General features: G+C 49.3%; 4 protein-coding genes across 4 annotated transcripts; 2 read left to right on the top strand and 2 right to left on the bottom strand.

Annotated features, from left to right (window-relative positions):
* The first annotated feature begins 660 nt into the window (after positions 1-660).
* On the top strand, positions 661-1,809 carry agrp (agouti related neuropeptide). Its single transcript, XM_053866149.1, has 3 exons — positions 661-831; positions 1,433-1,527; positions 1,581-1,809. The coding sequence occupies exons 1-3, from the start codon at positions 699-701 to the stop codon at positions 1,770-1,772; spliced, it is 420 nt and encodes a 139-aa protein (XP_053722124.1). The 5' UTR covers positions 661-698; the 3' UTR covers positions 1,773-1,809.
* Positions 1,810-2,611: 802 nt separating this feature from the next.
* On the bottom strand, positions 2,612-4,206 carry LOC128759201 (chymotrypsin A-like). Its single transcript, XM_053865980.1, has 6 exons — positions 4,056-4,206; positions 3,824-3,927; positions 3,421-3,500; positions 3,089-3,348; positions 2,886-3,019; positions 2,612-2,813 (listed from the first exon to the last, which is right to left on the bottom strand). The coding sequence occupies exons 1-6, from the start codon at positions 4,105-4,107 to the stop codon at positions 2,652-2,654; spliced, it is 792 nt and encodes a 263-aa protein (XP_053721955.1). The 5' UTR covers positions 4,108-4,206; the 3' UTR covers positions 2,612-2,651.
* A 3,117-nt stretch (positions 4,207-7,323) lies between these two features.
* Positions 7,324-9,005, bottom strand: LOC128759200 (chymotrypsin B-like). The gene is made up of 7 exons (XM_053865978.1): positions 8,898-9,005; positions 8,722-8,825; positions 8,218-8,297; positions 8,069-8,150; positions 7,826-8,006; positions 7,631-7,764; positions 7,324-7,558 (listed from the first exon to the last, which is right to left on the bottom strand). Exons 1-7 carry the CDS (start codon positions 8,947-8,949, stop codon positions 7,397-7,399), a joined length of 795 nt encoding a protein of 264 aa, XP_053721953.1. The 5' UTR covers positions 8,950-9,005; the 3' UTR covers positions 7,324-7,396.
* Positions 9,006-10,547: 1,542 nt separating this feature from the next.
* Positions 10,548-14,415, top strand: galr1b (galanin receptor 1b). The gene is made up of 3 exons (XM_053866235.1): positions 10,548-11,210; positions 13,119-13,184; positions 14,116-14,415. Exons 1-3 carry the CDS (start codon positions 10,548-10,550, stop codon positions 14,413-14,415), a joined length of 1,029 nt encoding a protein of 342 aa, XP_053722210.1.
* The last annotated feature ends 552 nt before the right edge of the window (positions 14,416-14,967 follow it).

The following is a 14,967-nucleotide window of genomic DNA, read 5'->3' as shown; positions in this document are numbered from 1 at the left end:
TCTGTGGCTTTGGCTGTGATTGTGTGTCAGGAAATGTGTTCTCTGCTCTGTCAGTGTGTGAATTTATCCTTTCTTCGCTTTGTGTTGTGTGTGTGTGTGAGTGCACGTCTTGTTTCGCCCATGTCAATGGTGTTGTGTTTTCAGAAGGTGCATGCGTGTGTGTGTGTGTCAGTGTTTGATCAGAGCATCTGTGTGTGCAAGCCTTTGTCATTTGTACATTTGTGGAACGAATGTGTCTGTGTGAGCTGGCTATATAGTTAGGGCTTCAATAGAGTTACATTTTTTGTCTTAATTAATCGCATAAAAAACATTTTAATCTATTGACAACCCTATATGTTGTTCTACAGAACAAGCCAAATTTCTGTGTGGAAAGTGTCTGCATGTGTAGGATTGGTTTATCTGGTCTTACTAGGATCAGTTTGGGGAAAAACCGTTTTGCCGTTTTGAACAAGGTTAAGCCTCAATTTGAGGATTCAAAAATTGAAATAACTGGTTCTTTATTGTTGGGTTCCAGTTTGGTTCAGAGTCCAGGTTCAGGTGAGCCATGTGTTTTGGATGGTTATGTTCAGGGGGAGAGGCTGGGGAAAGGGTGATGGCTGTGAGAGGTCCTCACGAAGCCGGTGCAATAAACCTGTGTGTGTGTGTGTCACAGTCATCTTCTCCTCCAGACTCCGAGGACTGCAGCCATTGTTGTAAAGATGTTTGGATCTGTGCTGCTCTGCTTCCTCATGGCAAGCCTCTCGTCCTCACTGGTGCATGAGAACCTGCAGCTGGACCCAGGACAAGTTCCATCATCCCGCCTCCAGAACCCTGCTTATCTGCCGGACCTGGGTCAGTGACAGAGGAGCAGATGCTGTTTCAGAGGAGACAGAGAGGAGAGTCTAGAGTAGATGATGTCCGACCGAGTAGAGCAGAGAAGTGAGGCGTTGATGTCAATTCACAGATGAACCAGGGCCGATACTCTTCACAACACACAACAACAAACACAATCTGGTGAAATAAAAGGTTAATGTTGACTCAAGCTGAGGATAATTAAATACAGTGGAAGGGGAAAGGATTGCTGAAATATGTTTTATTTAAATCTAAATAAATTATGAATGAAAAGTTATTTATCAAAAGTTATGATTATTTACTTTGATCTTGAATTTACAACACAAACCCGATGTGCAAGATTTAAAAACAAATACAAATTCAAACTGAATGTGTTTATTTCAAAGTAGAACCATCACTTAATTTGCTCATAATAAACAGCATCATATTTATCTTCAACAACACAATAAAATGAAGGAAATAGCTTGGTAAAATTGCTGTTGCAGCAGAATAATGAGCGTCATGCGGCCTGGTCCTCGGTCCCAGACAGAAACGCTCTGACCAGCAGAGAACAGTGAGACCTGCAAGACAGGATCTGAATAACTGTGTTGTATGTGTTCAGAGAGAGACCGCGCTCCCGAAGGCGGCCAGAGCCCCTCCCGCCTGGCCGACGACTCCGTCGAGGAGCGACTCCTGATGGACGTGGCCTCCTACGAGGTGAGCGCGTCTGTGGTGAGACTCGGCCTTGTCTGACTCTTCCTGGCCCGTAGGACTCGCTGGGGTCCTCGCCGCTGCAGGGCCGAGCCATGCGGTCGCCCCGCCGCTGCGTCCCCCACCAGCAGTCGTGCCTCGGCATGCCGCTGCCCTGCTGCGACCCCTGCGACACCTGCTACTGCCGCTTCTTCAACGCCATCTGCTACTGCCGCCGCGTCGGCCACGCCTGCCTGCCACCACGCACCTGAGGAGCTCGGCTTCGTCACTCTGGAGTCCGGTGTAAATAAAAATGGGTCCAAAACGAGAAGCTTCTGAATGATTATGAAAATTCTGGTGGATGACTGAGTCCTTTCCCGGATGGTCGAATGACAAAAAGGCAAAGTTTGACTCCCAAAGCCTTGTGTCAAACACAAGGCCCAGGGGCCAAATCAAGGACACTGAGCCGAAAGTTAGGACTCTGTTTCATAACACCTCATCTACACATCACCAGTAGATGTAGAAGAAGTGATAGTTTATAGTCGAACTAGTAGAAGGAGATAAAGTGGTAATAGTGGTAACAAGTGGAGCTGTTGTACTATCCGAAGAACAGGAAGAAAACATATCAGACATTAGCCTAGTGCTATTTATACTGTACAATAAATGTCACTTGAATGGCATTTGGAGTAGTAGTAGCAGTTGAAGTATTGCTGATTGACCACCAAAAGAGGGAGTAATTGCACTGTGTGTAATAGTGGCAGTGGTCTAGACATGCAGAAGCAGCATTTAGTGGTTGAAGCAGTACAAAGTATCTGGAAAAGTATTTCGGTGGTAATACTAGAATACAGTGTCTGGAGTATTTTCCGTCTCCATACTTGTAGTGATGGAGGTATTATTCACAGTGGTGCACACAGTGTTCAGTGACGTGGTAAGTCGTGGAAGTGGTATATCCTGAGTAGGATTATAACTGTTGAAGTAACTTGTAGCTGAAAGAGAAAATGGATTTGACCATTTCATAGTTTGGATGATGGGTAGTAGTCGGTGTGGAGGAGGGCTATTAGCTGCCAAAACATGGCTTTCAGCTTGACCATAACAAAGGAAGCGAGAAAAGTTCAGACTGAGACTTTTATTGAGATTGAAAGTGAGGCAGCTCAGTTGGCAGCGATGGTCTGGTCCATCCAGGAGCGGAGCTCGGTGACGCGGGCGTACACGCCAGGCATGGTGGGGCTGCAGGTGCCGCTTCCCCAGGACACGATGCCGACCAGGGTCCAGGCGCCAGACTTCTGGCAGACCAGGGGGCCACCAGAGTCACCCTGGAAGTAGGAAAGACAGATGAGTGTCCGTTCAGGAGCCAGAGTGGAGGGTGGCGCTGAGGACTCAGGTACCATGCAGGAGGAAGCTCCGGCAGCGCCAGCGCAGATCATCAGGCTGGTGATCTTGCTGCCCCAGAACTGACGGCACCTCTCGTTGGTCAGCAGGGGGAGGGAGGCCTGCTGCAGCAGGGCGGGGGTGTCGGGAGCTGCAACACATCGTGGCGAGAGTCAGCCGCGGCGGGTCTGGTGACGGCCCGGGCCGGGGAGGTTCTCACCGTTGTAGCGGGTCAGACCCCAGCCGCTGGTCATGCATCTCATGTCGCCGGGGAAGTTGTCGGTGCTCTCGGCCACGCAGACGGGTGAGACGCGCATGTTGAGCTGGGCGGGCGAGGCCAGCTTGATCAGCAGGATGTCGTTGTTGATGGTGTAGCCGTTGTACTTGGGGTGCTTGAAGACCTTGCCGACCCTCATGACCTGGATGTCCTCAGCGTTGGAGGAGCGGTCATGCTCGCCGAGGATCACGCGGTGGGAGGTCCTGAGAGCAGAGGGTCGGTCCAGACGTGAGACATGGCCGCAGCGCAGGACGCGCGGAAGGAGAGGCGCTCACCTGACGTTGCAGTGGGCGGCGGTCACAACCCAGTTCTCGTTGATGAGGGAGCCACCACAGAAGTGGAAGCCGGTGTAGTCCTGGAGACAAGAGACTCACAATCAGCTCGTGTTTCAGCGTGTGTGTGGGCTTGTTTAGTCCTGCTTTGCGGGGACCAAACACTATCCGTGTGAGGACCACATGACTGTGGGGACCCCACGAGGTTAAGCCTCAGTTTGAGGATGAAGACTTCTAAATAACTGGGTCATTACAATTGGGTTTCAGTTTGGTTCAGAGTCCTGGTTCAGGTGAGCCATGTGTTTTGGAGGGTTAGGTTCAGGTGGAGAGACTGGGGTAAGGGTTGTGTCAATGAAAACCCTCACAATGTCCCCACAAGGATGGAAACGTGTGCGTGTGTCCTTACCTGCAGGGACGCCTGCCAGGGCCAGGAGTGAGGGACAGCCTCCTCACCGTTCACGATACGCGAGTACCCGGTGATGACGGGTTGGATGGCGGGGCTACCGCAGCCTGGTGACGCCATCAATGTGAGGTCACCAACACCAGCCGTTTGGAAGCATAGACGGAAGGGCAGAGGAAGGAAGGATGTTAGAGAGAAGGAAGCATCTGAGGACTGAGGAGAGGAGACGCTGTTTTACCGTAGGCGGCGCCAACGAAGGCGAGGCAGGAGAGGATCCACAGGAAGGCCATGACTCGATCATGCTAGCTCTGGTGAAGCAGCAGCTTTTATACACACACGCTGTACCGTGATTGGACGAGCCGTGCCGCGTCGCGATTGGTCGAGGCGTTATCAGACAGACGATGGTGAGAGTCGGAACAGCTGGAGTTTGGTGCTGACGGAGCAGAGACACGAGTCGGGGACAGTAGTGATCTGGAGTCATCGCAGCCGCACAAACACATCGTGAATACATTACAATGAAAATCAGCTCTGACCCCGGTCCTGATCCAGCCTCAGCACAGAGACCTCGTGCTGGGTCGGCATCACTGACCCAACACGAGCCGCACCAGTGCACTCAGTGCTGGATTTCAACACTTGTTTAGCCATGGTTAAGGATCACTTTATGAGTGAAGGAAGGTTGGCTCGTGAAACAGATGCGTGAAGAAAGAGCTCAGCCAAAAGACAAAGCTCTTCATTGGCTGTTGGATCTCCACGCTCTCCTGTGGTCACCAGCCTCCATTAGCTTCTCCTTAACAATGAAATGAATACATTTATATAAACAAACATTGGTAGCTAAATGCTAACTTCTTTAGCCTGAAATTGAACTCAACAAAAGAGTTGCAACACAAACGACATCACTCATCAGATGTGATAGTCTGACCTTTGACCCCACAGGAGTGTTTTCCCAAAAACAAATAAGCTAAAACAACATTATCACGCTACGTAATATATATACTGTATATATATATGTATATACAAAAAGACGTCTGACAAAAGAGGAAAGGAAGTGAGCAGAGGTGTTTGCCACTGGTGTCTTTTTACCTCACATGGTGTGAGAGGTCAAGGTCAAGTTTAGTAGTAGTAGCATTGTCATGCGTTTCACACCTCATCCTTGAGTGATGTCCCACCAAGTCCAACTTCAAAAAAATACCTCCCATAATACCATCATTCATGACACAAGAGCAGAAGAAATAGTATCCACTTATGCACTGCTGGGCATTGCATCACCTCAATTGTCACATTTGAAAATCGCTGAATCAGCAATTAAAAACATCTCTTTACGTGGTGCTGTGAAAACTTTTTCAAATGATCTGTCCCAAAACCGTAAGAGGTCAGCTTTAACAAGACCGTACACTCAGTAGCAAAATAGCATTTTAATATCAGACAGACGCGAACAAGACGGTGCCACTGTGGCGATGGCAGCACCGTGAAACAAGTCTTCTGACATCATTGATCTGAAGCTTTTTTATCGGTAAAAATCCATCCATGTTTCAGCCACAGGCTTTAGAGAGCCAGAAAAAGTAGCGGTTAGTCCGGACGTGGCGGCGTTCGTGGCACTGCCGGCTCTCACAAGTGAGCATCCAGTCACAGGACGCTGGCTGCAACAAGGATCTCACATTCCGACCGGTGATCAAGCTAGCTGGATCCTGATAAAAACTACACTGGAGGAAAGAAGGTGACATGGACATTACTTATGTTTGTTTGTGGGAACTTGTATTTTCATTATCAACATGATCATGCGAAGCCACTGCTTCATCAAGCCTGAAATAATGTTTCATGATACCTCATCTACGTCACTGGCAGACAATGACGCAAAAGAAGAATGAAGACAAAAAGAAGAGAAGTTGAAGCCGCACTTAAAAGTATTATTACTGGTCGAAAAAGAAGTAAAAGAAGAGCAGCAGCAGCAGTATATGATGAGTATATTGTATATCATGTTAGTAGTAGCAGTAGGAGTCGTGTCTGTGATAATAGTATGCTTTATTAATCCCAAAGGTAAGTATTTAATAATAATGAATTTAATAATAGTCATCAGTTACCAGCTGTAGCAGCATCGGCAGTGTTGGTTCCAGTAGTACTGACATAGAAACAGTATAAGCCATACGCAGTGATAGAAGCAGCAGTTGCAGTCTTGGCATGTACACTAGTTGTACTCACTCTAGTAGCACTAGAGGCGAGTGTGTAGCAGTACCAAGGGCAGCTGAAATGGTATCAGAAATGCTTGTGCTGTGTCGTGAGTTAGTAGTGAAGTTATTCCATGAAGTGAGCAAAAAAACCTCAGGTGCAGCCGTCCTTGAGGTCGATGAAGGTTCTGCTGAGTGAAGCGGAACGGGGTCGGTTGGCACATGCGTGTGTGTTTGAACATGTGTGTGTTTCCCAGCATTGCTGCGTGTGTGTTTGTGTGTGCGTGTTTCCATTTATCAGCCTGACCTTCATCTAGCAGCAGCAGCAACATCATCATAATTCAATTCAAGTCTTCAGAGTGGAGGAAGCAAGTGTGTGTTCAAAATAAAAGCCTCTCTGCAATGAGCTAGCACTAGCTTTAGCACTAGCGGTGCAGAATCTAGGAGGGGAAGTGAGGAGGTGAGCCGTTACAAGACGTTCATATCAGTCGTGTAAACACACACCTAAGTCAGTGGACTCATGTGGAACACATGTAGTTTGGAATTCTTAGCTCATTTTGCCATTCATTCTCATTCAGTCGACTAATGCTAACCTTCGCTGGCGGGAGCATCCTCCAGTCACTGAGTCTGCGCTAATTTAACTTCGGCTATTATTTATGTCTCGCCCTCGCAGATCAGTAGCAGCAGCAGCAGCAGCATACACATGAGGACGTGAAATATATGGCCCCTGGAGGACGGAGAGTTTCCACCATTGTTAGGTCTTCTTCGACTCTCATTAGAGCAAGATATCGGGTTGTAATGGCAACACTGCCCCCCATGGTTTCCAGTGGTACTGCGCCATTTGGCTTGTAGCTGTAAGCTGTGTGGAAGAGCATGAACAGATGGATCCGTCTGGATCGGGATCCGTATGGAACACTGAACATAAATGGGCCCTCAGAGTAAAAGACAGAGCAATTGAATGTGAATAGTAGTATTTGTGGCACTAGAAGTTGGGGTGGTGGAGCAAAAATCTAAGTAGTAGTAGTAGTAGTAGTAGTAGTGCAGAAATAGTAGCAGAGACCATGTGATTGGTGTCGGCATCAACGTGAGTATCAGCAATAGGTAGGAGGAAGTAGGTTTTGGTGGCAGCATTCCAGGTAGTAGCAGTAATGGAGGTAGAAGTAAAGGCCGTAGTAGAAATAAAAGCTGCTATTGTTATTGCAGTTTTAGTGTTGGGTTATTGTTATTATTATTAAGTGGAAAAGAAAGAAGTAGAAGACGTAGTTGCGGTTTCAAAGCTGGAAGTACAGGTGGTCACAGTCGTCGTGGTATTAGTAGTGAGGAGGATTGAAAGCTCAAATACTGTTAAAGTTTTAGAACTTTATTGAGATTCATCTGGATGATGTAGATGCACCGTGCCAGACAGCACTTGGCCTTCTTAGTTGGAGGCGAGGATCTGGTCGGCCCAGGCGCGCAGCTCGGTCACGCGGGCGTAGACGGCGGGAGTGGAGGTGGAGCATCTGCTGCTTCCCCAGGACACGATTCCGACCAGGGTCCAGGCACCATCCTTCTGGCAGACCAGGGGGCCACCAGAGTCTCCCTGTGGGAGGAAGCACCGTCAGAACGGAAGGTGGGCGGGTCAGCCGGTGGGCGGGGGGGGGCGGGGACTCACCATGCAGGAAGTGGCTCCGGCTCCACCGGCGCAGATCATGACGTCGGAGATGTTGCTGCCCCAGTGTCTCTTGCACTGCTCGTTGGACAGCAGGGGCAGAGCGGCCTGCTGCAGCTTGTTGGGGGTGCTGGGGGCTGCAAGAGGGACACTGAGCACCTGCTGCACTCGGTCACAAGATCCACCAGGATCACTCACCGTTGTAGCGGGTCAGGCCCCATCCGGAGGTCACGCAGGTCATGCCAGCAGGGAAGTTGTCGCTGATCTCAGCCAGGCAGACGGGCGACACATTGGTGCTCAGGCGGGCCGGGGTGGACAGCTTGATGAGGCTGATGTCATTGTTGATGGTACGGGGGTTCCAGTTGGGGTGGGTGAAGACCTGTCAGAGGAAGAAGCGGTGAGCGGACGTCCTGAGGGCTCAGGCGTGGCGTCCCTTCTCACCTTGGCGGGCTTGATGACCTGAGTGGCCTCCTGGGTGCCGTAGCCCTTATCGTGCTCTCCGACGATCACGTTGTGGTAGGTCCTGGTCGCACACAAGAAACATCAGGAGATGGGACCTTACGCTCGGAAAGAATCGGGCCCTCACTGACCTGACGTTGCAGTGGGCGGCGGTCACAACCCAGTTCTCGTTGATCAGAGAGCCACCGCAGAAGTGGAAGCCGTTGGTTTGCTGGAAGACAAGGAAGCATCGGGAAGGAGAAGCTGAAGGTGAGGAACTGTTGAGTTGGAGGAACCAAGGGGAGGTGGGGCAAGATGCCAGAAGACACAACCACGGAATAGAAACCAAAAGACCCATGAAAGAGAAGAGGAATGGCAGGAGTAAATGAAGATGGACCAGAGCAGAAGTCAGGGAGAAAGAAAAGATCTTGAAGATGAGGAAGAAGGACAGGAAGGGAGTCCAACTAAAGAAAACCACAGAAGAACCTGAGGTCAAGATTGGATGAAGAATGAGCATAATCTAAGACCAGGGAAGGAGAACAGCCAATGGCAGTTGGGTTGTATTTGAAGGACAAAAAGTTCAGATGAACAACCACAGAAGATGAACCTGAAGGAAAGAGAGGGAGAGCACAGGAGGAGAAGACCCAGTCACTCACCTGCAGGGACACCTGCCAGGGCCAGGAGTGAGGAACAGCCTCCTCACCGTTGACGATGCGGGCGTACCCGGTCACCTGGGGAGTGATGGCCGGGGTTCCGCAGCCTGAAGGGGGTCAGGAGGAACTGTTAGCTACCAGCGGAGGAACCCAGACCAGCTGCCGGGGCAGCGTCTCACCGTAGGCGGCGCTGACGAAGGCGAGGCAGGAGACGATCCAGAGGAAGGCCATGTCGACGACGATGATGCCAACAAGCGCCAGGCGCGGCTTTTATCCCGCAACCCGTGAGGCCGCCAGCCAATCACAGCGTCCGACGGCGCCACCAGCTGCTTATCAGCGGCGCAGCGCCTGCAGCGATCCCACGAGCCACACGCCTCAAACTCTGATTGGCTGTCAACAGCATTTGTGACGTGACTACGCTAAATTAAAGTCTGCAAAACTTTAATGACGGAGAAGCAGGATCACGTGACCTTGAACACTTCATGATGGGAGCACGCACAGTTGTAATCCCATTACAACATTGTAGCCAGTCGAATCGTGCTGGGTGGGTTTTGCTCCTCTCAGGAGATTCAGATTTTCGCTCCAGCTGTCAATCATTCATCGATCCTTGATGACGATCAATGGTTAACTTGTCGACGCAGCAGAACGTGCGTGAGAAGAGACGCGTTCATCCTCAGCTGAAGCACAGCAGCTCATTACACTGGTGCTGCGGCCCAAGAACAAAACAACAGCAAAAATAACATGATGGAAAGAGAAGAGAGAGAAAATGATGAATTTAGCAATTAGATTGAATTTGGGATTTAAAAAGCTAAAGTTGAACACATCTGTTGCATAAAATGATGGTTCAAGTCAAGATATAATATATTTTCAGATTCAGATTTTACTGAAAATGTTTAAATAGTATTTAAGCTTTTTATTAAGACTTGATTATCATAATCTTTTACATCTACAATGTATATAGAAGAACGAGAATGATCAGTTATATGACTTAAGTGGAGTTTAGTTGAACATTCTATCATTATAATTTAAAAAATAAAACTATAGGTGTTAAATGAATGTTGAAACAGGAATATCAAAATAGGAGTTGCCCGTACTGATGAGATTAGAATAATGGTTGGTAAGAAACAGACTGTTTTTAAATGAACAAAAATCTCGTACTGTGATTGTTCTTTTCAATTATGTATTTAAAATAGGTCACACACTGAGGTATGTTTAAGATCAACAGCAAAGCGTGGAAATCAAGAGGCTCTTCATTATAAAGTAAAGAATCAGCCTGGAAGAAAAGTTAATATTTTTCAAAGGGAGAAAAGGATAAATGAGATTAGAATGTGGGTTCAATTCCACAGTTGACTGTGTGATGCAGAATGTGCTGATAAGGAAAACAAACCTGTTTCACTGAAGAGAAGAGAAGCGACGCTCAAGTATCAAACCGGGTTTTAATAATGTTGTAACGTTGTAATAATGTTCATTTTAATTCCTCATAAATCACTGCAGAGGAAATCAGTCGACTGGTTCGCCCTCCGAGATGATTACAGAACACTCATTCACTGATAACGAGGCGTATTATTGGAGTATTAATAGCTGCGTGTGCGCGCGTGTCTGATATGAGCAGACTTTTATCGTGAAAGCGACGAGTCGAACTGTCGCCGCTGACTCGACAAGTCGTGTTTTGCGCCCGTTTTGAGCTTTTAATTTGAAGTCCTTGAGCGGGAAGCCGGTCTGGATTTGTTTACGGGAACTTGTCAGTAAAAGTTGTGGCAAAAAGTTGCGCTCAGCAGGTGGACTTGAACCGGACCGCCGGGCTCGGTCGGTCCCAGTCCTGCTGAGCGATGCCTCCGGGAAACGGCTCCTCCGGCTGGGAGCAGCTCCACGGCCAGTCCGCCGGAGCGGAGGCGCTCATCGTGCCGGTGGTGTTCGGACTGATCTTCGTGGTGGGTCTGGTGGGGAACTGCCTGGTGCTGCTGGTGATGGGCCGGCTCCGGAGCCGCCGCGCGGCGGGACGCGCGCCCTCCTCCTCCTCCTCCTCCTGCAGCCCCACCAACATGTTCATCGTCAACCTGAGCGTGGCGGACCTGCTCTTCCTGCTGGTCTGCGTCCCGCTGCACGCCACCATCTACTCGCTGCCCGAGTGGCTGTTCGGCGACTTCCTGTGCCGGTTCGGCCACTTCTTCACGTCCGTCACCATGTTGGTCAGCATCTTCACGCTGGTCGCCATGAGCGCGGACCGCTACGTCGCGGTGGTGCGCTCCAAAGTTCCGCGCGTCAGGAGCCGCCGGAACACGCTGGCGGCGCTCGCGCTCGTCTGGACCTTGTCTGTGGTGTGTTCGGTTCCGGTGGCGCAGCACCACGTGCTGTCCGGACACCGCGCCGCTCCGAACAGCACCTTCTGCTGGGAGCAGTGGTCCGGAGCTTCCAGGCGGACCTACAAGGTGACGGTTCTGCTGGTCGGGTTCGTGGTTCCGCTGCTGATCATCAGTTGGTGCTACACTAAGGTGAGTCCAGAACTCTGAAGCTGAACCTAAGTCTGAGACAGTCGTGAAACAGAGGTCCAGAATTGGTGACAGAAATTGATCAGAACCACAGGAGAAAAAACAACCAGTCACACAGTCAGAACTGAGTCACAGTCAGCACCGCCATCTGGGTCAGAACCACAGAGAGACTCAGAAAAAAGCGCTAGTGACAAGGACACAGTAGGAAGTGGAGTTTGAGTCAGGAGCATCACACCATGAACAGGAACCACAGAACCATAGTCAGAGCCACTGACCCGCACAGATGGAGCCACGGTGGCAAACCTCTGCCGGATGGCCACAGACCAGTGGTTAAGTGGGCAGAACCATGATTGGAGCAACAGACTGAGCCGCCACACTCTGCTTCACCGTCAGACAGAATATCAGAGCAACAGACTCAGTCTAGACCGAACTACAGTCAAAACTACAGACAGAACTACAGTTAAAACTACAGACCGAACTACAGTCAAAACTACAGACAGAACAACAGTCAAAACTACAGACAGAACTACAGTCAAAACTACAGACCGAACTACAGTCAAAACTACAGACAGAACAACAGTCAAAACTACAGACAGAACAACAGTCAAAACTAGAGACAGAACTACAGACCGAACTACAGTCAAAACTACAGACAGAACAACAGTCAAAACTACAGACAGAACAACAGTCAAAACTACAGACAGAACTACAGTCAAAACTACAGACCGAACTACAGTCAAAACTACAGACAGAACAACAGTCAAAACTACAGACAGAACTACAGACCGAACTACAGTCAAAACTACAGTCAAAACTACAGACAGAATAACAGTCAAAACTACAGACCGAACTACAGTCAAAACTACAGACCGAACTACAGTCAAAACTACAGACAGAACAACAGTCAAAACTACAGACCGAACTACAGTCGAAACTACAGACAGAACAACAGTCAAAACTACAGACAGAACTACAGACCGAACTACAGTCAAAACTACAGTCAAAACTACAGACAGAATAACAGTCAAAACTACAGACCGAACTACAGTCAAAACTACAGACAGAACAACAGTCAAAACTACAGACAGAACAACAGTCAAAACTAGAGACAGAACTACAGACCGAACTACAGTCAAAACTACAGACAGAACAACAGTCAAAACTACAGACAGAACAACAGTCAAAACTACAGACAGAACTACAGTCAAAACTACAGACCGAACTACAGTCAAAACTACAGACAGAACAACAGTCAAAACTACAGACAGAACTACAGACCGAACTACAGTCAAAACTACAGTCAAAACTACAGACAGAATAACAGTCAAAACTACAGACCGAACTACAGTCAAAACTACAGACCGAACTACAGTCAAAACTACAGACAGAACAACAGTCAAAACTACAGACCGAACTACAGTCGAAACTACAGACAGAACAACAGTCAAAACTACAGACAGAACTACAGACCGAACTACAGTCAAAACTACAGTCAAAACTACAGACAGAATAACAGTCAAAACTACAGACCGAACTACAGTCAAAACTACAGACAGAACAACAGTCAAAACTACAGACCGAACTACAGTCAAAACTACAGACAGAACAACAGTCAAAACTACAGACAGAACTACAGACCGAACTACAGTCAAAACTACAGTCAAAACTACAGACAGAATAACAGTCAAAACTACAGACAGAACCACACTCAAAACTCACATCAGTTTGGTGTCACGTACATTCAGGTACGTCATGTACTGTGAGAACCAGTGAGAACCAAGATGAGAAGTGCAGCAAACACTGTGGATCAGTCAGAAATCCATCATCATGTGACACACAACATCACGTGAATGTGACACACGCACACACACCTTGAGGATCCCTCACACACTGATGCTCTTTGCCTTCCAGGTTCTATTTCATCTCCACATGAAGATGAAAAACATTTCTAAGAAGTCAAAACGCTCCAAGAAAAAGGTACTGCACTTTTCTGTAAAGTATTCTTTGGAACGTTGCTCCTTGTTAAGTGCAAGAGGAGAAGCTTGGCATGCAAACAAGTTCCACAGCAAGGTGGAGCGTAACACTGAGGAGAACATGGACAGGAACAAGGTAGAGCAGCAGAAACCAAACGTTCATGAGCTCACGCCAGGCTGCATAGAAGAGGAAACTGTGGAAGAGAAGGTGCCCTCAGATGAGGACCTCCAGATGATCACACTTGAGAGCAGCACAGGGTCAGAGCATGTGGAGAAGCTAACAGAGGAGAACATGTTCTGGGGCCCACCAAGCCAGGAGCTGGAGGAGTACTCCCTGAAATACACCTGCTACAGGCTGACAAACACGCAGGACCGGAGTGTGGACTGTGAGAGGAGGAAGCAGGAGGCGTGTGCTAGCTAGGAGCCAGGGGAACTTGCACAGTGTGAGCTTGTCTGAGGTCATCGTGAGGAAAACACTGGAGGACAAGAGCAGAGCTGCAGGACTAGAGTGGCGGCTTGGTATTTTGGGTCTCAAATATTTAAGGATCAAACTCAAGTTGGTCGTTTTGTTTGAAAAGTTGAATGTAAATCCAGAAGACGGTCGTCACGGTCGCCGTGGCGACGAAGAAACACTTGCCGCTTCACACTGCTCAGTTTCTTTCAAGTGCACAGGCATGACACATCAAGCTCAGAAGACCCGCTCCCACACACACTTCCTCCCTTCCTCTGCTGTCAGTGGATCTGAAGCAGACGCTCCGAAGCCTCCATCCGTCAACATGGCCGACGCCGCCCCGGGGCGGGTGGGAGGCAGGTGGAAGTGGGTCAGTGGGGGCGGGTGGGTTTGAATTTGTCAGTTAAAAGTGAGGGGTGCGAGTCACGGGTGAGAGACGGGGTCCACCAGGTCCAACGCGCTCTGACCTCTCCTGTCTCCTCAGACGGCCCAGACCATCCTCCTGGTCGTCACCGGCTTCACCGTCTGCTGGCTGCCGCACCACGTCATCGCCATGTGGGCGGAGTTCGGCACCTTCCCGCTCAATGACGCCTCCTTTGCCTTCCGCATCATCGGCCACTGCCTCTCGTACGGCAACTCCTGCATCAATCCCGTCCTCTACGCTTTCCTGTCCGAGAACTTCCGCGGCGCCTGCCGCCAGGTCTTCGGCCGCCGCGCCGCCCTCAACGGCGCCACCGTGCGCTTCAGGACGGAGAACTTCTCCACCACACATTCGGCTCTGTAGCAGAGAGGCTTGCAGACGTCTTGCGTGTTTGCTCATTATTTATTTACCTTCTGTGGTTCCAAATGAAACATGCTGCGATCTGAGCGCTGTGGTGCGTCAGCAGATCGTGATCGCTGATAGGGTCGACTGATAACTGATCGTACACAATATCCCACCCAACACAATCTCCACAATGACAACTCTGCATCTCACGATAAATTTGATAAAGACCCGCTCTCCAGCTCCGCGGCGTGTGACAGTTGTGGAGAGTGTGGTGGACTTTGCTTCACCATGGTAGTTTGAAAATGATTTTGAATCCAGGGAACCTTTGATCATGACACTGGTCGACTCTGAGTCCCTGGATCCCTGTTTCTTTGATGAGATGGAGTGGTCCTCATAGGTTCTCTGAGGCGCTCCTCTGCCTTGGTTCACATCAACACATGCAGCTCTCCTGCTGCCAAGGTGACAACACTTGGATATTGGCGGCGGCGTCCTCTCCCGCGTCCCCATGAGGCTTCACTGATGGAGGACACACTCTCACAGGCAGCGCTAATGCTAGGAGCCGCCATCAGT

This window comes from Synchiropus splendidus, chromosome 5 (assembly GCF_027744825.2).
Source record: "Synchiropus splendidus isolate RoL2022-P1 chromosome 5, RoL_Sspl_1.0, whole genome shotgun sequence".
In the NCBI taxonomy this organism is placed as follows: Eukaryota; Metazoa; Chordata; class Actinopteri; order Syngnathiformes; family Callionymidae; genus Synchiropus; species Synchiropus splendidus.
This window is presented reverse-complemented; position numbering and strand designations above follow the sequence as displayed.

Bases quoted from the DNA above. Each gene is read 5' to 3' on its own strand.
- LOC128759200 (XM_053865978.1), bottom strand. From the start codon at position 8,949: ATGGCCTTCCTCTGGATCGTCTCCTGCCTCGCCTTCGTCAGCGCCGCC. The intron at 8,007-8,068 runs GTGAGAAGGGAC...TTCCTCTGACAG, and splicing joins AGGTCATCAAGCCCGCCAAG to GTCTTCACCCACCCCAACTG. The intron at 7,559-7,630 runs GTGAGTCCCCGC...TTCCTCCCACAG, and splicing joins CCGGAGCCACTTCCTGCATG to GGAGACTCTGGTGGCCCCCT.
- LOC128759201 (XM_053865980.1), bottom strand. From the start codon at position 4,107: ATGGCCTTCCTGTGGATCCTCTCCTGCCTCGCCTTCGTTGGCGCCGCC. The intron at 3,928-4,055 runs GTAAAACAGCGT...TGGCGTCACCAG, and splicing joins CTTCGTTGGCGCCGCCTACG to GCTGCGGTAGCCCCGCCATC. The intron at 3,020-3,088 runs GTGAGAACCTCC...GATGTGTTGCAG, and splicing joins GGGTCTGACCCGCTACAACG to CTCCCGACACCCCCGCCCTG.
- galr1b (XM_053866235.1), top strand. From the start codon at position 10,548: ATGCCTCCGGGAAACGGCTCCTCCGGCTGGGAGCAGCTCCACGGCCAG. The intron at 11,211-13,118 runs GTGAGTCCAGAA...TTTGCCTTCCAG, and splicing joins TCAGTTGGTGCTACACTAAG to GTTCTATTTCATCTCCACAT. The intron at 13,185-14,115 runs GTACTGCACTTT...CTGTCTCCTCAG, and splicing joins CAAAACGCTCCAAGAAAAAG to ACGGCCCAGACCATCCTCCT.
- agrp (XM_053866149.1), top strand. From the start codon at position 699: ATGTTTGGATCTGTGCTGCTCTGCTTCCTCATGGCAAGCCTCTCGTCC. The intron at 832-1,432 runs GTCAGTGACAGA...GTATGTGTTCAG, and splicing joins TGCTTATCTGCCGGACCTGG to AGAGAGACCGCGCTCCCGAA. The intron at 1,528-1,580 runs GTGAGCGCGTCT...CCTGGCCCGTAG, and splicing joins TGGACGTGGCCTCCTACGAG to GACTCGCTGGGGTCCTCGCC.